The sequence below is a fragment of the Myotis myotis genome, unplaced genomic scaffold, assembly GCF_014108235.1.
Source record: "Myotis myotis isolate mMyoMyo1 unplaced genomic scaffold, mMyoMyo1.p scaffold_m19_p_18, whole genome shotgun sequence".
In the NCBI taxonomy this organism is placed as follows: domain Eukaryota; kingdom Metazoa; phylum Chordata; class Mammalia; order Chiroptera; family Vespertilionidae; genus Myotis; species Myotis myotis.
In genome coordinates this window covers 3,770,125-3,794,575 of record NW_023416322.1, presented here as the reverse complement: position 1 = coordinate 3,794,575, position 24,451 = coordinate 3,770,125, and the positions used below count along the sequence as shown (strand labels likewise).

The 24,451-nt window shown below is 52.3% G+C and overlaps 1 protein-coding gene across 1 annotated transcript; it reads right to left on the bottom strand.

The window, feature by feature from the left end:
• Window positions 1-609: 609 nt before the first annotated feature.
• Window positions 610-4,319, bottom strand: LOC118673759 (lymphotactin-like). The gene is made up of 3 exons (XM_036344934.1): window positions 4,166-4,319; window positions 1,778-1,892; window positions 610-958 (listed from the first exon to the last, which is right to left on the bottom strand). Exons 1-3 carry the CDS (start codon window positions 4,224-4,226, stop codon window positions 796-798), a joined length of 339 nt encoding a protein of 112 aa, XP_036200827.1. The 5' UTR covers window positions 4,227-4,319; the 3' UTR covers window positions 610-795.
• Between the last annotated feature and the right edge of the window lie 20,132 nt (window positions 4,320-24,451).

Genomic DNA, 24,451 nt, shown 5'->3' with positions numbered 1-24,451 from the left:
TCCCATCAACATCATCTCCTCATCATCATCTCATCGCGTGATGACTAAGGACCAATGGCTGACCTCTGTTCCCAGCCTCACCCTAGCCCAGTGGTCGGCAAACTGCGGCTCGCGAGCCACATGCAGCTCTTTGGCCCCTTGAGTGTGGCTCTTCCACAAAATACCGACTTCTGTGCATGGGCCATGAAGTTTCAATCGCACTGTTCATGCGCGCTCGCATATGGTATTTTGTGGAAGAGCCACACTCAAGGGGCCAAAGAGCCACATGTGGCTCGCGAGCCGCAGTTTGCCAACCACTGCCCTAGCCCTTTCCCCTTTATAGTCTGTCCCCTGCGCCTGCTGTAGGACAGGATTTGATGCTTGTAAGCGTCCTGTCTTCTTGTTGGCTGGCCTTCTCAATCAACGCCTTATGGGCTTCGACCCCGCCTTCGTTATTGGACACAGCGACAGGCAGCCCAAGCCACCCAGAGGTTTCCCAGCAACCCATCTCCGATAAACACCGCCCAAATCTCCCACCATGATACCATCAAAGGGAGATCCCCTGGGACTGAAATAGATCAGGAGTGACCTGTTACCCGCCCCCACACGCAATGAATGACTTTGGGACGGTTCCTAGTAATAAATATTTATTCATTAAAGCAGCTGAATGAATAGGAAAACATGAAAAGTAAAAACACAAGAAAACAATTAGATGCAGGCTGTACTTTCAGAAAAGGTGCACATAATTTAATCAGTCCTTGTAAGGAGAGGGCTTGCAAGGAGACATCGGCCACTGGCTCGGACAGGACGAGGCCACTACCTCGCCTGGGTCGCGCCTGTGCTGGTGGGCTGCTGGGCTCCCGTGGGCTTGGTCTGGTTCATGTTTATTCTCTTGGACTTGTCCATGGTTTCCACCGCCTTCTTCACCCAGTCGATTTGTGGGTCGGCACAGACTTTAAGGCCACGTTTGGTAATGAATCTGTGATGTAAGGAAAAGGCAGACAAAGTGAGCCACGTCCCAAGCCTGAGCCAGGAGTTCAGATCAGACCAACTGTAAGCGCTCTGAGCTGCAGACATTCCCGGACAGAACGGGCTTTCGGACCCGAGCCCCTTAGTGCAAAGCTCTCTTCTACGACCTGTTTAACACAAAGGAGACTGTCTCCAGGTGACACCCTAACCCCAGGCTCCTTTCTCAGCAGAGCCACCAAATGTTGTAGCTACGCTGGGCCTGTGAGGTCATCTGGTCCAATGACCACATACCAGCACCTTCCTTTTCAAATCTAAATGCCCTCATCCCGTTTTCTGAACGAAAGGTGCTTTCCTTATCTTAATTTCTGTGAGCAAAGTTGTAGTTACTATGTGCTGGGAAGAGCTGCTATTCTGAAAATGAGATCCTGGGACAACGTAGGCCAGTTTTTGACTCATTGTCTGGAGATACGGCAACAGGTCAACACGGCACCCACGTTCCCACACTCCACACGAAGGTGAGGGGCCCGGAGGGTTTCAGCTAAGGGCAGCTATGTGGTCAAACTCCCTAAATTTGACCCTCAGGACTGAGCACAGCCTTCCTCCGGGTTTGCTCAGTCTCCTGCTGACACTAACTCGGAAAGGAGGAGGCTAATCGTCACCTGGTTGCCACCTTTTGGTGACAATCAGGCTGTGGGCTGCGAAGGGCAGGGTGAACGTGGGGAAACCCAGGGGCTGCTGGCTCAGGGAGGGCTCCGCCCACGGGGACCTGCTTCCCTGAGGCGGATTTCCATGGCCTGGCCCGTCCTGCCCAGCTCGGGGAGACACTCACATGACTGCCTTCATGGGCCCCTCCCTGATGGTGTAGGTCTTGATTCTGCTCACGGGCAGCCGCTTGGTCGTCAGACTCACACAGATTCGCTGTTCCAGGACCTCACTCCCCACACCTGGTGAAGAAAGACAAAGATACAATGCAACTCCACAGAACACACGGTACAGTGTCACCAAGAAAACAACGGAGAGAGGTGTGTGAGGAGACAGTGGAAGAGGGCGCCATTGAATAGCGGCGACAGCTTGGTTTTGTTCTCGTTTCCATGGCGAGATGTGAGCCACGGAAAGGAAGTGGTTCATCAAGTATCGTCCTCAGCAGACATGCCTCCGGGGAGCTGAACGTTTCAGGTTAAGAACCACCTCACCTGGCAGAGGGGAGGGGCCCGGGAGGGTTAATAACACTCAGGTTTGGGGAACTCCCATCACGGCTTCTAGGTGCTGGTTTTCTCCTCAGCTGAAGAGCCCGGTGCGTGCGGCCCAGAGAGCTATTCAGCCACAAAGCACCTTAAGTAGCAGCGGAGGCTTTTATTTTTAAATGTAATTGTGTTGATTTCAGAGAGGAAGGGAGAGGGAAAGAGAGAGAAACATCAATGATGAGAGAGGATCATTGATTGACTGCCTCCTGCATGTTCCCTGCTGAGGATCAAGATCACAACCCAGGCATGTATGTGCCCTTGACCGGAATCAAACCTGGGAGCCTTCAGTCCCCAGGCCGACGCTCTATGCACTGAGCCAAACCAGCTGGGGCCAGCCAAACCTTTCCTTTTAATATGAACTAAACGAAAGGTGTTTGCTAACCTTGCCCTGTTCATCTCTCCTCTCCATCACTTCCTATCTGGTCTCGGAACCAGTGGCGGGGAGTCTGCGTTTGCTCCCTGTTTCTCTCACAACTTAAGGAACATTTCCCTGGGAAATATCCAACATGGGCCCCCCAGGCCCAGCGAGTCCACTGGCCTCTAAGTCCCCAAAGCTCCTCCTCCCTCCCGGCCGTGCCTGCGTGTCTGTGGGGTCGGGTGAGACGGCCGGCACCTTCAGCAGAGCTGCGTCAGGATGCAGGCTGCCTCCCCTGGTTGTGCAGCAGCAGCTCAGCCCAGGGCGCAAGGAGGAAACGGGAATCTGGCCAGTGTCCGAAGCCCCCTCCGCTCTCCCAGCGTCTTCCCCACCCACACCTGGGTCCCCACAAATGGCACAGCCATTGTGTAGCAAAATGCCAGTGTGTGTGTGTGTGTGTGTGTGTATATATATATATATATATATATATATTTCAGAGAGGAAGGGAGAGGGAGAGAGAGATAGAAACATCAATGATGAGAGAGAATCATTGATCGACTGCCTCCTGCCACCCACCAGTGGGGATGAGCCTGCAACCTGGGCATGTGCCCTGACCAGTCATCGAACCTCGACCTCCTGGTTCAAAGGTCAAAGCTCAACCACTGAGCCACACCGGCCAGGCCTTAATCTCCTCAATCATTTTTGTTCTGCTTACAATTTCAGGGAGGTTCAGACTTTGCCACCTCTGTCCGTGGACACCCTTGGGGATCCACGATCGGGCTCCGATATTCTAGTCTAAGTAGTAAGTCTACAGACTAGGAGGTCAAGAGGAGAGTTACACCCAAGGGGTAGCCTCTCTTGCTCCAGAGCCACAGGAAAACTAAACTCCAAGCAGCTGGAAAAAAATAACCCTTAAGGAAATATGGGCAGGACACCCGGGCCAGGCTCAGCATCTCTGAGCCGCGTCCGCTGTCTCTTGTGGGTTGTTTGATTGTGTAGAAGGCATTGATCTATTTGCTAGCACTTATCAGACGGCCTCTCATAAGCTCAAGAATTTATCATAACTGGGAGCAACATCCGTCATCCTAAATTCTCCCACCTTTTCGAAGGCAACACTGATTTCTCGTAGGAAGGTGATTTCTCCAGGCTAGTTTTTAAGCAGAAAACACTGTCTGGTTTCAGAACACAAACCCGCTAGCTCATCCCCACATTGTGACTGAACTCTCAAAACTTTTGAGAATTTATCAAGCCTGGTATCACCTGGGCAAACCTACAAAGGCATATACCGTCGTCACCACCACTACATCCACCCAAGAGAAAATCCAGGAAGCGGTCCTAAGATTTAGTTCATTGTGATCCCAGGTGAGATCTGTCACTGTCGTCAACCTATAGATGACGGCGTGTGGGCCCAGAGAGATGAAGAGATTTACCCCAAACCCCCCACGAGGAGCCTGGCCCAGAGTCTCACCAGGCTCTGTCTTTGGAATCCACGAGGCCCCCTCCACTCACAATTCTCATTCCCACTTTGCTCTGGGGCGCTCCAGGCCACACCGAGTCCAAACTAAAACCTGGGCCCCGCCCGCACCTGCCCCTGCTCCGCGGACAGCCCTGGACTCACCTTCCACAACGCGGGCCACGAGGCAGCAGACCCCGAGCAGGGCGAGGAGCAGAAGCTTCATGCTGAGTGCGCTGAGCTGAGCGGGCAGAACCGGAGGATGAGCCGGGCTGCTCAGGGATCTCTTTTATCCCCGATGGTCAGCGCTTCCTGTGGTGGGAGGGGCTCCCAGGTGGGTGTGCAATCACGGAAAGTATTGGCTGTGCTGAGGCTTTTCTGAAAGTTCCCCTGCTCTCACCCCCACCCTGTGGCCTTTCCTTTTCACCTGTGGTTAACGTGTCAATGAAAGCAAATGCGCGCTTAAAACAAAGGCGGCTGCCGCACCTCCTGCCACCAGCCTCGACTCAGACCTTCCGCTGCTCAGCGCGGCCTGCCCGGCGTGTCACTGTCCCCAGCGTGCGGACAGCGTAAAGGAAAGGTGGTCGCCGTGGTCCGGCTTTCCCACCTGCCTCGCGGGACCCGCTGTGACATGGGCTTCCGCCATCCACCCGGACTCCCTCCGCAGCGGGGGGACACGGCTGCCCCTAGGAGCTCCTCACTCCTCTGCCTTCTCTTTCTCCTCACTCCCCCCGGCCCCTGTTCCAGGGGCCCCACTTCACCCCACCCTCCCCAGGTGCTCAGGGACATCTCAGCGATGCACCTCCCTTTATGGCAACTTAGTCCACCTTTTTAGAAGTTTCTGAAAAGTTGTCCTGGCATGAACATTATTTTGGAAAAAGAGAGAACAAAGTTGACTTTGCCATTCTGACAGTGTTCATTCTTCATGTTTCCCGCGGAGTCTCTATTGGTGTCCATATGCTTGCATAGTTGCAACAATTATAAATACTATTTTGTCACCAATGTCACAGACACATTGAAACACTCCCTTTTAGCTTGTTGCTGTAGATCCCATCTCCACGGTAGATTTTCACTGAGGACACGGAGTCATTTCCCATTAACAACCAGGACTAGGATACTGAGCACACCCACGGGCTCCTCTCCACAGCCTCGTAGTCTCCCGGACGGTGCGGCGGTTTCAACGCCCAATACCTCCAGCTGGGCTGGAGAATTGGCACTCGATTCATCCTTGTTTTTGTCTTGTCTTGTTTTACATCGGTGTCTATAAGATGTACTATGTAATTACGCGTGTAGCTAAAAGAGTGTCCAATTACTATTAGGGATATGAAAATAAATTCCAATATTTCCCTAAAAGGACAGGTTAATGGCTGAGACATTGCTCATTAATGGAATTTCATTCCAGCCAGACTTCCTTCTGCACCCACAGCGGCTGTCAGTTCTCCCTCCCAGACACAGCTCCCCTTGACATGGGTAATGTCTCTCTTCCCTCCAAGTTCCAAGTACAGAGTCACCTTAGCCGCACTGCTCATGCACCCGCACGCTGTTCCCAGCCCCGCGCTGAGTATACCTGCTAATCGCTCTTCAATGCGTCTCCTCCTCTCTCTCCACACTGCTCTGGGCAGGCCCTCATCACCAGTGCAGTAGACCAACTGGCTTCCCGTTCCCAGCTCACCTCCCTTTCCGATCTATTCTCCAAACATCGCCAAGGAGTCACTCCACAGCCTTACTTAAGGAATGTTGTTTCCCTGCTGGGAGGCTCCACTTCCCACAACCTTCCCGAATCCTCTAGATAAAATGAACGTACCATCCTCTGTCCCCAGGGCACCTGGTCTCACCACTGTCCTGTCACTAACTCATCCAATTCCCCCCTGGATTTCATTCCCGAGTTGCCCACCGAACGGCACCTGCTGAGCGGGCAACGTGCCCGCCTCTCCCGGTCCCAGCACGAACAGAGGTCTGCTATGGAGTCGTCACTCCCCAGGCCATTTCTGAATAAGCAAATTCTTCCTAAAGGACCAACACATGGTGACTGAACGTTAAGCGAAGGGTGAATGTCTACAAATATAAATCCCGGAACTGTGCCTGTGGCTCTCCCTTATTTTTTCAATCAAATTGGCGATCTGATCAGTGGCTACCTTTTTATTTTGGCATCTTGAAATACAATTTCTTCCACCCTTGGGAGGAATGACTCACTTTTGGTTTTTCAGAGCATGACTAGAGTCTGGTGGAGAAGAACTAAGTCAGAGACCAGAAAGCAGAAACCTACTTCAAAAGGGGCATAGCTGGCTAATGTGTGGACACAGACTGACAATAACCGGTTGAGGATATTAGTCAGAACAATTTCTCCCATCCCTGACTCCTCTCTTTCTCTTACAAGCCACATCCAACTGGCCAGCAAAAACTCTTGGCTTTCTGTCCTCAAAGAGAACCTACAGTCTTCTCACCTCAGCAACAGGTCCGACTGCAAGCCCCCTCCCCCCGCCTCACCTGAGTGAGCAGATTCCTGCCACAGCCTCTCCTGGCTTCCTGCTCCGTCCTTGCCTTCTGTGGCCAGCTTACCAACCTGCCAACGTGACCATTTCAACTGTAAGTCATAGCGTGTCCCTTCTCTGCTCAAAATCTTTCAATACCTCCCCACTTTCATGTATTAAATTCAAAGTCCCCCCTCTGGTTTATTAAGATACTAGAGGCCTGATGCATGAAAATCCGTGCAAGAGTAGGCCTTCCTTCCCCCAGCTGCAGGCACCAGCTTCCCTCTGGCCCCAGCTTTCTCAGAAAAGACATCCAGAATGACATCCGAAGACGTCCGGTCTAATTAGCATATTCCCTTTTTATTATTATAGATAGAAGATTATTGACATAAAACATTGTGTAAGTTTAAGGAGTTTGACATTATCATTTGATTCATGTATATTTTGCAAAACTATTAACACAATGAGGTTAATTAATACCTCCATCATCTCACATAATTGCCTCTTTGTGTGTGTGGTGGGGACATTTAAGATCTCCTGTCTTAGTAACGTTCACATGCATAACACAGTACCTACTGATCCCCAGAAACTATTCATCCTATAACTATTCATCTCACATTAGCCGATTGACCAACATCTCCCCACTCCTCCCCTCCCCAACCCCTGACAACTTCCATTCTCTCTAGATAATGAGTTTCACTTCAGTAGATTCCACATCTGGGATCGCGTACAGTATGTGTCTTTCTGTCTTAATTCACTTAGCATAATGCCCTCAAGGTCCATCCATATTTCATAAATGGTAGAATTTCCTTATATTTTTAATCCTCATGTTTTTATTGATTTTGGAGAGAGAGGACCAGAGGATGAGAGAGAAACTTCGGTTTGAGAAATATGGATTGGTTGCCTCCCATAGTGTCCCGATCAGGGACCGAACCCACCACCCTTTGGGGTCTGGGACCATGACCACCGGCCCGGCTCTTTCTTTTTATTGAGTGAAATTCCACTGTACGCATACACCACAGTTTCCTACTCATCAGTCGATGGGCCCTTAGGTTGTTTCCATGTCTTGGCCGTGGTGACTAGTGTTTCAATGAGCAGGAAGTGCTGATATCTCAAGACAGTGACTTGATGTCCTTCGCCCACGTGCCCAGGAGAACTGCTGGGTCATAGGCTAGTTCTGTTTTCCTAGTGGCTGCGCCAAAGTACATTCCCCCAACAGTGCCCGAGGGTGTCCTTTTCTCCACCTACTTGCCACCACTTGTCTCTTGCCTGCTTGGTAACAGCCTTTCTAACAGCTGTGAGGTGTTACCTCCCTGTGGTTTGATTTTCATTTTGCTCCTGAGTAATGATGCTGAATGCCTTTCATTACTGTTGGCCACTGTGGAAATGCCTATTCGGGTCCTCTATTTTTACTGGATTGTTGTTGTTGTTTTGCTATTAATGTTACCTATTAAAATTATATAAATAGCCCTAGCCAGTTTTGCTCAGTGGGTAGAGCATCGGCCCGGGTTCGATTCCAGTCAAGGTCATTTGCCCAGGTTGTGGGCTCGATCCCCAGTAGGAGGTGTGCAGGAGGCAGCTGATCAATGATTCGCTCTCATCATTGATGTTTCTCTCTCTCCCTCTCCCTTCTTCTCTGAAATCAATAATAATAAAAATTGTTAAAATAAATAAATATAATCATTTTTAAAATAAAAATATATAAATAAGTACATATATATTTATATTTAGTTTTTAATCCTCACCTGAGGATATGTTTAGAGAGAGGAAGAAAGGGGAGAGAGGCAGAGACAGAGAGAGAAACATTGATTGGTTGCCTCCCATACACACCCTGACCATGGATCAAACCTGCAACATTGTGGGTGTACAGGACGATGCTCCAACCAACGGAGCCACCGGCCAGGGCCCTTGTATATTTTTCATGTTAACCCCTCATCAGAGAGATGGCTTGTACACATCTCCTCCCAACCTGTGGGTTGTCTGCTCATTTTGTTGATTGCTTCCTTTATTGAGAAGAAGCTTTTGAGTTTGGTGAAGTCCCACTTATTTATTTTTTTCCTTTGATGCCTGTGCTTTTGGCGCCATATCTAACATATCCTCTCCAGGACCAATATCAAGGAGCTTTTTCTCTGTTTTCCTCTGGGAGGGTCATGGTGCCAGGTCTTACATTTAAGTCTTTAGTCCATTTTGCGCTAATTGTTGTGGGTGGTTTAAGATAGGGGTGAACACAGCGATGTCCAAACTAGACTGCCTTGGACAAGAGAGGTGGGACATTTTGGTGGGGAATCAAGCAGTGGAGCCAGAGAGCTGGACGCTACGTGGAATCCTGTCGGGTTGTACATTTTTCAGTTGAATCCCCAGCCTGGGGCAAATCTGGGTTCTGTGGTACTTTTCTCCACGGTTACTACTGTGCGTCTACTTGCCTTCCAATAAGATGTGTAACTTCACATCCTGTCTGTCTCACAGTTTTAAAAAAAAATCTAGTTTGATGCTGTTTAGTTCCAGAAACGGCTCATAATGAATGGCTTAACTTTTACATGATAGTTGTTTGTTTTCTTCCTTTCACATCAGATACAGGGCAAAGAGAATTATTTTTTTCTCCAAAAAACAAGAATTATTTATGGGGCGGGGTTGGGGGGGAGGGGAAGCTATTTCACTGACATGGACTTTGAGTAATAATGGTCAAACTTACAAAATTATATTTAGTCATTTGAACCACTGGTTTTTTAAATTAGTGGATTCCTATGAACTATGCTAGTAGCTATTATCTATAACTGACAGATGTTATTAATAATAAGTGGATGTTACTGGTGCAGCCTAGGAATCAGCACAACACCCCTGTTGCCTTTTCTAAATAAAGTCTTATTGGAACACATCCATGCCCGTTTGCTTACATGTCAGTGAGGGCTCCTTGCACGTGCAGCAGCAGAGCTGATGGGTTGCACCGTCTTCAAAGCCTAAACTACTTGGCACGTGGCCCCTGACAGGCAGTTTGCCGACCCCGGGGTCCATCCTGATTAGTGTACAGTATTGAAACCAGTTACGTTCAACAGGATAGCAACTATGTGAAACAGGCAGGGAGAGAGGAGGAAGGCTGAAGTGCAGCAAAACGTCGACAGGAATTCCCCCAGGCAGCTATCAAGTTCATGGTCGTACCAGAGGAGCGAGAAGGAAGTCCAGCAAGCGCTGGCTTCTGACCTTCCGGGCTCCTGTAGCTGCACTTGGAGCCGGTTTATTCATTCTTTGCGAGTGAAAGTGCGTGGTATTAGCAGGCCCTTTCTCATGAGGTGGGTTTGTGCTCACCTTTGGTCCTTGATAAAGGTACACAGCCACCAAAAAAAGAATTCAAAGAAATGTCTAAAATGGTTTGTGGTTTTCAAAAGGTTAAAACCACTGCTCTGTACTGCGTAGCGAGTGTCTATCGCTCAGGGCCAGGGAGCCTGGGGCCAGGCACAGAGGAAATGGCGCAGGGCTGCTTAAAAATGGCCTTAACCAAGGCTGCCTCGCTCACCCTGCACAGATCCATGGGGGCTCGGAGCAGGACCGGAACCGGCCATGGAGTCGGCGTAACCAGCTCTCCAGGGAAGTCTGGGTGCGAAGAAGAAAGATGCCTGGTCTCTATGGGGCCAAGGTGATCACTTGGCCAAAAAATTACAATCAGTGAGTAGAGGAGCATTTTGGGGCGTTGGTTTTTCAGGAAGTTGACTTTTGGGGGTGCATCGTCTGCCACAAACGAAATCCTCTGGGTTTCAGAACTCAAGGCACTCCTGGATTTCCTAAACCGGACATGGCTGGTCAGACTCCGGCTGCCTGGGAGGAGGGGGGCGCTGGCCAGGACCCGAGCCTGACCTCAGTGGCCTGCAGCCCTCCGGAGCCCTTTCTGGAGGAGCCACATGCTGTCACGGGAACCCCGCGCTGTGCTGTCACCCACAGATCCTCCTCATCCCTCCTCACCCTGCAGCTGCCACATGAGGGAGGCTGGAGATCGCCCACCTCCCTGACCTCAGGACGAGAACAGGACGGACCTGCACGTGTCCGGATCCATGCGTGGCGGTGTTGTCATCCAAAGACAGACGCCAAAGCTTCACAAAGACCTGCCACTGGGGCCTCGTCTGCACAGAAGCAACATGTGGTTTCATCCGAAGTTCTGGTTTTATTTTTATGCATAATTCGGATGGATCTTTCTGGAGCCAGCCAAACCACGAGTCTCTGCTTTCCCGCACCTGGGCTCCTCCGCACACCCGAAATCCAGGAGGAAGACGCACGCACGTCACGAGACGCCTTTGACCTAAAGCTGGAAGACATGACCTTCCCAATGAAAGGTCAATCACAAACACAAGACCTCTTCAGGGGGACAGTCAGTGCAGAGTGTTACAGACTACCTGGGCCCCTGATGGGCCAAAACAATTTTTTTATTTTATTCCCTATTGAAAATTTACCCCAATATGTTTTTTTCCTGAATTGTTGATGACACTCTCAGTCTACACATTTAGCATGGGTGCCAACGCCATTACACAGAACCTGGGAGGATTCTGAGTGCGTGCCTCACCCTGAAGGGCGTGCGGTGCTAGACGGAGCCTGAACGGTCCCAAAGGTGCCCGTGGAGATAATCCAATGAAACGCTGTCTCGTCAGAGGCCTGTCCTGGCCACTCCTCCCCCCTGGGCACTGCTTTATGTGAACTCCCAGCTCTTATCATCATCACCCCGATATACTGTCTGTAATCTGCACGTTGTTCTCTCTCCATTAGAATAGAACACCCAGAAGAGCTGAGACCATTTCATGACTGAATCCTCAGCATCACATATAGTGTAGGGACTCATAAATATTGATTGATCAAATAAGTGAAAATGAACTCATTTTCTTCTTTCTTCTAGGAACTAAAAATAGAAGAGCTGCTCAGCTTAACTTGGAGCTAACTTCTTTACACAGAGATTGTCCTAGTAAAACAAACAATATAAAGGGAGGAAAGTTAAAAGATGTGGGAACTAGAATAGACCTTAAAAATGATCTAGCCCAGGGGTGGGCAACCTTTTTGTGAGTGCGTGCCAAAACCAGCAAAATCTCTGACTCAAAATTCTTCTGCGTGCCAACCCTAATTTTTTGAGAACATGTTACGCCTACTTGATATCTCTTAAGGTGTACGTATGTGAAGAACCTTGAAGAAATAATAAAATTCATTTGAGCGACAAAAACACAGTATATGATGATGAAAAAGACATTTATTTTTTAATGTATACATGTACACTGATAGTCCGACAGAAAACTTTATGATGTCGTTTGATATTATCAGTGGGACTTTTGCTGCTGCATCACTGATGACAGAGATTTTACATCAGGTTTATATTTCGTGACCTTCAGAGATATGCACGAGCTACTACTTCCATCCGTCAGGCTACTCCTATTGTGAGACTTAACAAAATTCATCACTGAGAACAAAGATTCACAAGCGTATGTGGATGAAACCAAAACACTGGTCGGATCTAGGAAGGCAGGGAGAGTTAAGGCAGAGGCATAGAAATTGCTCTTCCCCTCTCTCGTCAATCCATGTCTATGGTCTTTAAGATAACTTGTTATGCAAAATTATTTCTTTATCTAAGATGCACCTACACTGAATTTATCTGAAAAATAAAAAAGTCGATATTAAGAAAAAAATTGTAAATGGAAGATTATAAGAGAAGGTTTCGTGTGCCAGCAAAAGTTACTGGTGTGCCATGTTTGGCACGCGTGCCAGGAGTTGCCCACCCCTGATCTAGCCAATCCACCATAGTTTCAATAGCACGAGGAGACCTAGGTCTGTTCTGTCAGTTGCCTCCGCAGGGCTCTGAGGTCAGAAGAAAGACCATCCCCCACAAAAAGACAGAGCTATGCACATGGGGGAGAGACTAATGCATTTGCTGGTTTGCTCTTCCAATTGCAGGAACCAGAGCTCACGTGAGGAAAGGGGAGGTCACAGGCTCGGTGGTGGTCACCCGTCTGCACCCTAATCCCCACCCGTCACCTGCAGGGCTCCTTTCCTGCCGATTCTATTAGTAGCTCAGTGCCTCCGGCCAAGGCAGGCCTCAAAGTAAAACTAATGACTAACTGCAGTGTGACCTGGGACACCCACAGGACTCTACTCATCTACTTCCTGCCATTCTGTACATGACATTATTGGAGTAACTTCTAAAAAATTCAAAGGGTTGGTCAGCCTCTTCCTTTTAAGACAAGCATTGAATGCCCGCAGTTTCATCTTGCATTTCCTTGCTGCCTCGCTGGGTTTACGACTTACCCTCCCGGTCTTTACGACCAAGATTCTTTCCCGTTGGGTCTCAGCCCGTCTACAGTGATGCGAGTCGCCACACCTGCCAACCTCCCTCCCAGAGCCAGCCCTGCTCTCTGTGCTGCTCCCTCCCCGTTTCCTCTTTCACGTGATTCCTGCTGCGGGAATCCCTCTCAGTCCTGAATTCTCACTTCCTGTTGGAATGGCCAAGTCCATTCATTTCTGAACTGACCATCCAAACCTCCCCCTGATTGGGTCCATGAATGATTGTCACATTTGAAAAGATATCTCCGCATATTTCCCAGCACCTGGAGCCTGCCCAGGAAGCCAGAATGAACCTACTCGGCAATGACACTGGTATGACGGACGTGAGAGGCGTGTCACAGACGTGCTAGCCTTGCTCACGTGGTGCGTCACAGGTGAGTGCGAGCAAATGCTGGCCTGTTGGTGAACAGTGCGGAGAAGTGAATGTTTCTAAAGCAGTTTGAAGAGACAGAGGCACTTTCGGCATTTCGGACAGGAACCTCCTCCACAAAGAAAGGAAGACGTGCACACAGAGAAACTGCAGGAGGCAGCTGCCAACGGAGAGGACACCCTCCTGCCCCTGGGAGGCGAGTGTGGATCCATCAGGCGGGCGTGAAGGAAGGTGGGGGAAGCCATTTAAACCCCGATGCGGGTTTTATCCCTGGCCGATGCGGGTTTTATCCCCGTCCACGTTAGAGCCCACAGCGGTCCTTTGCCACATGGGCGGCAGCTGGCAGCCCTCTCCCCGGGGCGGGGACACAGCCGTTGCCAACTGGTGGTCCATGAGGTCGGAAAGGCTGGCAATCGCTGCTCTAAAATGTATTGACAAAATGGAGTGAACAGCCTCCTTCCTGTGGCCATTGGGATCATGTTAATGGGGGAGCAGGGGGTGACCAAGGCCGCAGGAAGCGCCTTTGTGTGGTTTCCCTACAGCCATGTCTTTAGGCACAGCCCCTGGAGCGGGCTGCTGGGCTCATTAAATCAGTGACACCCACTGGTGTCTCAGTGCCGCCGTCTGTGGGGAGAGCCAGGCACCCCCCGGAAGCCACCGCGTGTTGTCCGGATGAGGCAGCACGCGCTCAGGGTCGGGGTGCCCACCAGCAGCGCTGGGGGGCGGGTTCCCACACTGAGGGGGCGTCCAGCAGGCGGTCACGCCAGGCTGCTTCCTGACCAGCCCTCGCCCGGCGCAGGCGCTCTCCCCGCCGCACAGCCTAACCCCTGTGGGTCCCTGTGGTTTATAGAAAGTAACCGAACGGCAGTGAACCTGCGTCACCAGCGGCGATGAGCACTTTCAAAGCCACGAGCCCTGAGACACAGACCCCTCCGGCCCTACACTTGCCCAGAGGCGCACTTCTCTCTCCGCCCGCCCGCCCGCCCGCCCGCCCTCTCCAACGTCAGGGCTTCCGACCACTTTTCTCCCATTACCCCCTCCCTCCAGGCATCTGCAGCCCCAACTGCAGACACAGCGGGGCTATGCAAGTGGAGGCTAAGCTACCTGTTCCATGCAAAGATTTCTTTTGAGAAGGGGACCCTGAAAAGACAAAGGGGGGCAGGCTGAGAATGAGCCCTCAGTAGGCATGGGAGTGGGTATGTGTCATGGGAGTGGGTACATGGCATGGGAGGTGTATGTGTCATGGGAGGGGGTACATGACATGGGAGTGGTACATGACATGGGAGTGGTATGTGTCATGGGAGGGGGTACATGACATGGGAGTGGGGACAAGGCATGGGAGGGGGTACATGACATGGGAGTGGTATGTGTCATGGGAGGGGGTACATGACATGGGAGTGGGGACAAGGCATGGGAGGGGGTACATGACATGGGAGTGGGTTCATGACATGGGAGGGTACGTGTCATGGGAGAGGGAACAGTGCATGGGAGTGGTATGCCAGGATCTAGCCATTTGCTTTCACTTGAAACTCCTATACTTACATTCTCAGAAATGGAGCCGACCTAGACAGGAAAGGAGCGTTTCCCTCATCCTTACTCTTCACTGCCAAGTAGGGGCAGCCAGGGCACACGGGGTCCCAGGGAAGTCACAAGGGCAGGGCGTCCCTTCCCAACTCCCACGGGAGCACGTTGTCTCGGGAGCACCTGTCAAGACCGTATGTATTTCCATTGGAACATATACTAGAGTTTATGATGAGAACATTTCTACTGAGGGTTTGTGCCCAAGGAGGTGATGCCCTTGCCGACCACAGAGCCCGAGTGTGAGTGAATTGTTCCTCGTGCGCCAAAGGCAGGTTCAAATACTGGGCGTGTCTGGACTAGAGCAGAAGAGCCAGGGTGGGGGGGCGAGAGTCTCTCCCAACTGTCCAGGATCCCCGTATTTTCTGGCTCTGCCTGACCAGGGCAGGGCGAGGGGAAGGAAGGTCAAGGAAATCAACCTGCCCATGTTAGGAGTTCCTCGCCCTAGAGGTGTTGGGGGAGCTGGCAGGGCTTACAGGAGGTGGGGGCATTTAACCCTGTAGCCAGTGAAGATCAGGACGTCTACTCAAGTTGCAGAACCAAATGTATAGCTTCCGACCCCAGAACACCCAGGTTACATTGTTTTAAATGTAATTTGATTTTGTTTATTTGTGGAATATCTACCTCCAAGAAGCAACACAGGGTGTCCCCCCCAAAAAATGTGTATGTACTTTGAATGGTTATAAAGTCTGTGTTTATTAACATACAGTTCATTTTCAAAATCTACACAAATCTAGAGAAATGAATAATTTTGTTGTCAAAGCCTGTTTTCAAACTGATGACCGTTCTGGTCCAGACACTGCTGATAACACGAAGCAATGGAATCGCAAACATCAAGCATCATTTCGTTCAGTATTTGTGGGCCCTCAATTCGTCAACTGTTGCCAGTTTTGTACTGTAAACTTTATCTTTTATGTATCCCCATAAAAAAAAATCTAGTGCAGTTTAGGATAAATTTTCTTTGTTCAAAACTTAGTCTGGCTTCACCCATTAATTCAAAACAGTTAAACCTGAAAAGGAGTGAACATTAAGTGAGCTATCAGCTGTTAACGTGTGTACACATTTTGGGGGGGGAGGATACCCTATATCAGGGTGGCTGAGGGCCAGCCAGACCGCTGCGGTTTACAGCCAGCTGATCATTTAGTGTCCGTGTGACCTTCAGCAAGTCACTTAATGCGCTCACCTCTCTGGGCTTCAGTCTCCCTAGTTACATAAAATGCAAGTAATAATACTCGTTGCCTCATGGGCTGTGGCAAGAATGAAATGTTAGCGCATGTGAGGTACTTAGGATTGCTCCTGGCGTCTAGTAAGCACTAAATATGCATAATAAGTGGCGTTATTAACATAGTGTTAATATTGTGCAAAATCTCGTGGACTGGGGAGTGAACGTTCTTAAAGGAGTATTTTCAAGTCATGTTACATGAGGGGAATTGCCTACTGGAGGCAGCTATGGGAGAAGAAGAAAACACTGGCTTTTTCTTAAATGACCAGTCGACTGAGTGAGAGTTTTCCCTGATTTACCTGGATATTTCCTCTTCCTTTTTGTTTTTCACTTTTTCGGATTTTGCATTTGAACCTGTAACACTGGGCAGGCGGACTGTGGCTACAGGCTTTGCTGCTTTTTGAATGGGGTCTTGAGTGCGTCTGCGGCAGGGACCGGCCCGCTGCTCTGCGGAGAACAGTCCTGGATCACGTGGGCGTGAATTCCCTGGAGGTCTCCTCCACTCGGGCCACCAGGTAAAGAGCACAGGGTGCCTAGCGACACCTGAATCCTGAATCAACAGCAAATAATTGTCAGTGTACGTGGGCCCTAGACATTGCTGAAACCCACTTATGCCAAAAACCACGTGCCGTTTACCTGGAGCTGAAATGCAACTGAGCATCCTGTTTTCTTTCCTAGATCGGGCAGCCCTGCTCCCCACGCGGAGCCGGGAAGCGGGGCTCGCCTTGGGCGTGGTTCTCAGCTGCTAGTGACCAAGGGGAGATCAGTTTCCTGGAGTTTGCCCCCCACCCACCATCCCACCAGCTGCCTTTCAGTGAGCGTGGAAGTGGGAGACAGGTGGCAAACAGCAAGAGGGAAGCTGGACCTTTTAGTAGGTCAAGTCCCTGGACCAAGCTGACCGATGTCAGCCTCTTCCAATGGCCCGGGCTCTCCCCTTCCCGGTCCCCACGGCGGGCCATTCTGTCCCCTTTGTAGGCACAGCCCCACCTGGGTCACTAACTCACCTGGGCCTGGAGCCCAGCTGTCCAGCACTACATACCGTGCAGCTGGGCCCATGTCCCACAACAATGGGGGGAAGCGCTGCCCCCACCACAGAAAACAGAGGAAGACACATTTGTCTCCCAATCACCTGGATGAGTCAAACTTAAATCAAGAGGATCCTTCTCCCTCGAAGGGTGAATCTAGAGACAAATCGAGTGGTTCAGGGACAGACGTTACTCACGGCACCGTGACAGGACCAGGGGCTGAGCAGTGAGGCAGCCGCTGTTGGGGGGCAGTGGCTCTCGGCTCCGGTTGGCGGGTCTCAGCGGTGCGCCAGCAGCGGCTTCCGAGGAAGCAGTCCCCGGGCGCCATCCCGTTACCCCTCACCTGCCCGCTGTGTCCAGGTTCTGACAATGCAGTGAGCTACCCTCCTGTTCTCTTCTTACATTTTCTGGAGTGAGTTTCTGCATCCTAGAATCCTGACCGGAACGGCCACCCAGCCCCTGCCCTCCCACCCCAAATGCCTGAGGTTCCCAAACTCGAAAATCTCCCCAGTGAATGTGCAGGTCATCAGCACCGCTTCCCCTGCCAGATCAGGCCCCAGAGGAATGAGTGTGTCTTTTCCAGAGCTTTCCGTCAGCTCCATTCCCTCTTCCTGCCACAGCCACACAGCAGACTTTGTTTGGGTCTGGCCTGGGCTGGCTCCGCTGTGGGGTGCCCTCCAGCATGCAGGGTTGTGGTGGGCCTCCTGGGAGCCAGCGGGGTGGGGAGGGGGGAGGGGGGAATGGGAACAGGGGGGCAGCGGGGAGGAAACAGCCTCAGTGTGAAAGTATCGGTGGAGGGGAGTAAAAGGCAGAGAGGAAACCCCAACCTGCCCTCTCCCCCGACGTTCTCAGCCTCTGCTGCTCAGCCTGGATTCTTACTCATGAGACTTTCCATGGGAGAGGCTCCCCCCCTATGTGGACCACCAGGGTAGCCCCCAGCAGCCGGGGTGGGGGGGTGGGTGTGTGGAGAGAAGGCGGTGGTCTGGGCGAGCTGCTGGCGGCCGGAAAAGCTGACTGTGGTTCCACTTGTCACCACCCGCTGCGTGTGACACTGTGATTCTCCTTCATGCGGCTTCGCCTGTGCCTCTGGTTCCAGCACCTGACTGCATGAGCGTGTGCCCTGTGTCCTGTGGGTCTGCGTGGCCTGGACACCCACATGCCCCGGATCCCGTCACTCTCCGTGGCCTTCGCCTGGCACCTCCGGAGGCACCCATTCCAGCGGGAGGACCTCGGCTCCTTCTCGGCGCCAGGCTGGGCAGGTGCTCCGTGAACCCCTGATCTGCACATAGAACTTTAGTTCTCCTGAAATAAAAAGGGAGGTGAGAGCTAGAGGTCTTGTTGACAGGAATGTGAACGACCTCACAGCCACCTGGCCGCCCTCAGCTCCTCACAGAGCCCCGGCCCTGCCTGGCTGAGGGTCCAAAACCACGCAGCCCCTCCCCTCAGAGCATCTCAGCATCTCAGCCTCAGGGAGGGAACAGAAGCCAGGACAGCGGCTCACAGCTCACACTTCCTTAGGGAAAAAGCATCTCAGATTTAACTGTTTGGAAACCTAACTCAGCAGGTTTAAGTGGCCCTGTTCCCCACCAAGGGCTGGGCAGCCACGGCCGAGAAGGAGAGGCTCCCAGAAACTGCTGTCCTGTGCCACCGGGCAGCCGGCCTCGTGATCCCCAGTGCCCTGGCTCTGCCCGCGCCCCTGCTTGGGTGATCGCAGTGCCCGGCTCCATGGGTGCACCACTTCCTGCCTCAACAATGGGCCCGACTGACAGGTCTGCCCAGGGCTCAGGAGAAGCTGGGAGCTGACTTCTCAGGGCGAGGTCCTGACTTCACACAGTGCGTGAGGCCAGAGGAGGAGCCTCTGCTCGCCAGTGGCATTGACCCAGGCCCAGGGGACGGGACAGAGAGGACCCTCCCATGGCTGGATCCCAGAGAGGCCACCCGCGTGGTGAGCCCTGTTCACTGGGCAGGCCTGGGGAGCCGTGTGCCAGTGGCAGGCCTGGGGAGCCGTGTGCACTGGGCAGGCCTGGGGAACCGTGTGTGCTGGGCAGGCCTGGGGAGGAGCTGTGTGCACTGAGCAGGCCTGGGGAGGAGCCGTGTGCGCTGGGCAGGCCTGGGGAGCCGTGTGCACTGGGCAGGCCTGGGGAATGGTGTGTGCACTGGGCAGGCCTGGGGAATGGTGTGCACTGGGCAGGCCTGGGGAGCCGTGTGCACTGGGGATGAAACGGACATGAGGAGACGCTGGGATTCCTGGGGCAACACGCAGGCCTCAGTGTCTGCAGCCTGGCCCACCACCCAGAGCCTCTGAGATTATGAAGAAAGGATGACACCAGGACGGATGCCGTTCCCTGCAGAGCAGCCTCCCCGAGACGTGTCACCTTCGCACAGGCCAGGGCCACTGTTGCCACCTGGAAAAACGACACCGGACTTGCAGGGAGAGGAAGGCAGAGATTCCGTGCATCGCGCTGCCCCCCCACCGCACCCCCAGATCAAGGACTAGGGGTGACATCAGAAGAGAAAGTGATTTCTCTCAACTTCTGGGTTGGATTACAAGTGAAAGTTCGATCACACCAACCACAGTTCCTGTGGCAAACAGAAGTGGGTCAGGACACGGAGAAATCAGAGAGGGAGAGAGAGAGAGAGAGAGAGAGAGAGAGAGAGAGAGAGAGAGAGAGACTGCTCGCTTGTCGCCCTGTAGAGGCGCTGCCCATGGACTCAGATGTGCTCAACTGTCTGCTGTCCCGGGAGGGCTTCCCACGGAGAGAACGGGACCAGGACTCAGGCTGCAGTGGCACCGCCTGGCCCTCCTGCACGGAAACGGAGAATGGGTGGTGGCCCTGGGCCGTATCCATGGCGCCCTCTGCCCCGGTTTGGCCACCTGCGTGGCAGTGAGAACAACACTGGAACCACGCCGGGTCAGAGGTCAGAAGTCCTGAGACCATGTTTCCTGCTCACCTCGGCCCTCTGGACACTCACTTCATAATCACATCCAACTTCCCCCAAAGTTCAAAGATCGAAGTCCTTTTCTCGAACAGAAAATTAGATGGTTTAAACATCGTGTTTTCTAAAACCCATCCTCGCGCTAACATTTAAAAAGTTCATAAATGCAGGTTTTGAGTCATTTCTCTCTTAGGACACACATAGGGGCCCAGAGCTCCAAGGGCACCGCTGCCGCCAGCGTGTGGGTTGCACTGAATGAGGGAGATGCATGGTCGCCAGGGCCCCTGCCAGCCTAGGGCCACCTCCACGCCATTATAGCCAGGCCTCCCCTGGACACACGGGAAAGGCTGCCCTCTGTGCAGAGGCAACCCCATCGCTGACGTGAGCGTCGGCGCGATTTCAGCCTCCCCGGCCGCCCCAGTGGGACACGCTTGCTCAGCACACAGACTGCGCAACAACACGGCAGCCCTGCGGTGCTCGGAAATCGGAAGGCAATTGTTTCAAATCAGACTCATTCTGTCCAGGAAAATTCTGGAAGGTGGCAGCTGGTGGCATGCACCCCAGGCTCTCTGAGCAGAGCATAGGTTAGATGAAGGATTAAAAGGCGTCATGGTTGCCATGCTGATGGAACTATGGACGCTCTGAAGGATAAATGCAGCAACTCCATTGCAGGAATCAAAACACAGTCTCGCCCTGGATGGTGTGCTCAGCGGTTAGAGCGTCGGCCGGTGGACTGAAGGGTCTCAGGTTTGATTCTGGTCAAGGGCACATGGTGGCAGGCTCCATGCTCGCCGGTCCTGGTTGGGGTGCATGTGGGAGGCAACCAATCGATGTGTCTCTCTCACATTGATGCTTCTGTCTCTCTGTCTCTCCCCCTCCCTTCCACTCTCTAAAAATAAATGAAAAAATATATACTCTGTTGAGGATTAACACAAAAACACACAACCTCAAGTGGTCCGTGATTGAAACATTAACCTGATTACCTGACCTACGGAGGCAATGGGCCCCCTACACTCTAAGCTTCTCTTCCCATTAGACTGTGAGTTCCGCAGGACAATTGAGTTTCTTGCTCATTTTTATTCCTCCAGAATTGACAACAGTGTCAGGCACAAAATAGTTGCTCAATGAACAGTTACCAACTGAACTCACTCTCTGAAGTTGATTTGATTCAAATACCCCCGGACAGGATATTATGGGCATAAGTGAAATGTGATTAAATCAACATAGAATCGGGGAAAGTCTGCCTACAGCAGGGGTTCTCAGCCGCAGGTGCAATTTTTAAATGCCTGGTGATTCTGACACACCCCTCCCAGCTCTGTCCCTGCCCCTTTGAGAGCCCCAAAGGGTTGAGACTTTCTAGACCTCACCACCAAAGGTCCCTCCAGCTCACACAGCCCCAGCCAGGACCGGAGCCATGGGCCTCCGCCCCGGCTGGCCAGGGTGCTGGTCGGGGGACCCTGCTGATGCCTGGGACAGAACAAGGGCCCTGGGGGTGCATGGTGGCCAATGACTCTGTCCTGGCTCATGCCTTCCATTGAAGAAAACATTCCGTAATCATGTCTTTCTTTACATCTTTTTTCTTTTTTTAATAGAAAAGATTTTCAATTGAAGGAAAAGTACAGAGAACAGAACTTTGGTTTTCTCGTAGCAGGTTCTGCTCCAGCACCTTCCTCACGTATGTATTCCGTTTCCGTGTCAACTCTTCACCGGGTTGACAAGAACGCTCGCTCCCAGACCTCAGCATTCCACGCACACAGCACTGGGGAGGTGAGGGCCCCGCTGGTTTCAGGTAGTGGAGGAGGGTCACACAGGCTCCCAGTAGGTCCTTCTTGCTCCCGCCTCCTCTCTTTCCACCCCTCCCGCTCAACACAAAACCCACTCCTCTCTGACAGCAAGTCTTGTGCTTCCACATGCCCCAAAGCCCCGCTCTGCAACCCTGGCCATTTGTCAGACAGTTTCCTTCAGAGACATAGAGCACTTTCCCAAATGATGGTGGGGAAGGCTTGTAATGGGAATGGAGCCACAGTTGCCTAGTAATTACTCACCTCACTAACCATAGATGAGAAGTTTTCCGACAGACCCCGGACACTAGAGGATGAAGCCAGGCTGTAGAAAGATAAGATGCCTCGATCTTACTCAGAAAGGAACTACATTTTGAGAACAGACCAAGGACAGGCCACGCTTTCATCTGGTTGCTGTGTTGGGCCCTGACCCCCTCCGGGAGTTCTCTCAGGAGCGCTGACCATTCTCCCGTCCCAGGAACAGGCTGCGCCTTTTGTAACATCATAGATTAGCCGCCTTGTCATCGGACATTGACCTCCTGAAGGCCGGACTGCAGACCCAACCCTCCCCCTTCCCGGTTACACTTGCGGCTCGCTGCTGCACGGAGCTGTCTTCTCCCCCCTGTGTGTGTATACGACCAGCCCACTGGTGAGGGGGGCAGAGCAGGTTTTTGTGGGTGACCAACTGCTCTCCATGCTGCGGGCAGGATTGGAATGAACACCCATATAGGAGTCAACCGTGTCTCAGCCTAATTGGCTCCATTGACAGGCAGCCGGGACCCCTCGGCTGTCTGGTTTCACTAACAGAAACCTTGGTGAGTCAAGCATTTCTCCTCTCTTCGCCCTGGAGTCCCGGGTGCAGGGTGACAAGCACAACCTGTGACCCAGCTCCCTGCAGATGTCCTTTTCCCACCATCTCCTTCCCCTTCCCAGGTAGGAGCAGAAGAGAGAACAAAAGCAGGGTTTTCACAGTATTTGGTGAGGAAACGTGTTCCTTTTAGGCAAATGCGCTGGACTTTCGCAGCCTGGCCTTTGGTCGCCCTGAGTGAGGCAGGGGTGGGAGCCCTGCGTCATTCATCCAGCCCTTACATGAAAGCCCACCCATCCGAGGCCCTAAAAGGTCACAGAGGAGAATGAGGGGGAGGCCGGCCTGGCCGCGGAGCATGGTGACATTTGCAAGGGGCCCGAGGGCGAGGCCACGTGGACTAAAATAGAAGAGGTTGGGTGGGGTGAGAGGGAACCCACCACAGTGAGCGCTGAGCCTGTTCTTCCTCCCTCCCCCGAGGTGACAAGTGCTCGCACACAGTCCCATCCTCTCTGTCTACCCAAAGCCACAGCTGGTCTCAGGCAGCTCTGCTCCCGGCCTGCTGAGGGGGCCCAGCCCAGGAAGCAGGGGGAGGAGCTGCGGCCCAGGCCCTGCCCCCCAGCAGCTTGGAAACCTCTGCCCCAGGAGCTGGCAGAGCAGGACCACTCGAAGCCTCAGGAAGTGAGTTTACTTCTCCGCTCCCAGGACTCATCTGTCCCCTCCCTTGCGTTCCTCCAGTCCCCGCGTGTCATCCCCACACCTGCCTGGTCCAAGCAGCAGGAAGGAAGCTGAGCAGCCACGGGAAGTCACGCCTTTACAGTTTGTCCCCACGGGAAGTCACACCTTTACAGTGTGTCCCCACCATCCTTTCAGCCCGAGGGAGGGTTTGAGGCCATTTCACAGACCAGCTCCGGTAGGACCTGCAGTGAGTAATGAAGAGACGAGAACGGAGCCTGAGGAGTAAGCAGAATGATCACAGAGAGAAAAGGCCCGAATCCTAGAAATCACTGAAAGACCGTTTCCTTTCCTCTAGCACTGTTTCTATTGACTGTGTGGTTTTCAAAACAACTGGACAAAACAAAAAGTTACTGGAAAGGGGGAGAGAAGTGGTGCATTCATTTCTGGCTGCGAGGCCAAGGAGATACAAGGCAACACCCCACCAATCAGAGAGGAAGTGCTGAATTAGATGGAGAAACGTGAGGAGAAGGGAAGGGAGGGGGGCGTGCCCTAGACGCCAGGGCCTGGAGGATGTAGATTAGCCCTTGGTTGAAAGGTAGGTAGTGAAGATAGAGGGTTCTTGGGGGAGGAATAGACAAAGTAACCCACGGAGCAGAACAAGACACCTAGAAACCAGCCCACTGCATCTGTGGCTGACAGGGCATTGCCGAGGAGTGGGGAAGATGGGCAGTTAATAGATGATTCTGGAACTACTGCTCAGCCATGTCGGGGAAATGAGTAAGATCTTCATTTCATAACAATAAAGATTCTGGATGGACTAAAGCAGGGGTGGGCAAACTTTGTGACTCGAGGGCCACAATGGGTTCTTAAACTGGACTCAGAAGAAGGAGCTGCGGCCGTGTTTCCCCACGTTGCCATGTTAACACTGCTGCTGGTGAAGGAGCGGAGGGGAGAGCAAGAGAACCCTCCGCTCTTTCGGCTCCGCGGGCCCAATAGAACAGCCGAACGGGCCGGATCCGGCCCGCGGGCCGTAGTTTGCCCACGACTGGACTAAAGTCTTAAGTGTGGGGATGGGGGGAAGGAAACATTTAAAAAATATGTTTAGAAGAATATAATGCTAAGCAAATAAGTCAGGCATAAAAAGCTAAGAACCACAGGACTTCACTCAGATGTGGGAAATAAAAGTTAAACTCACAGACAGACAGCAGTGTGGTGGTTGCCGAGGGAAGGGTGTTGGGGGTAAAGAGGATCAAGCATATGGTACAGAAGGTGGTGTGC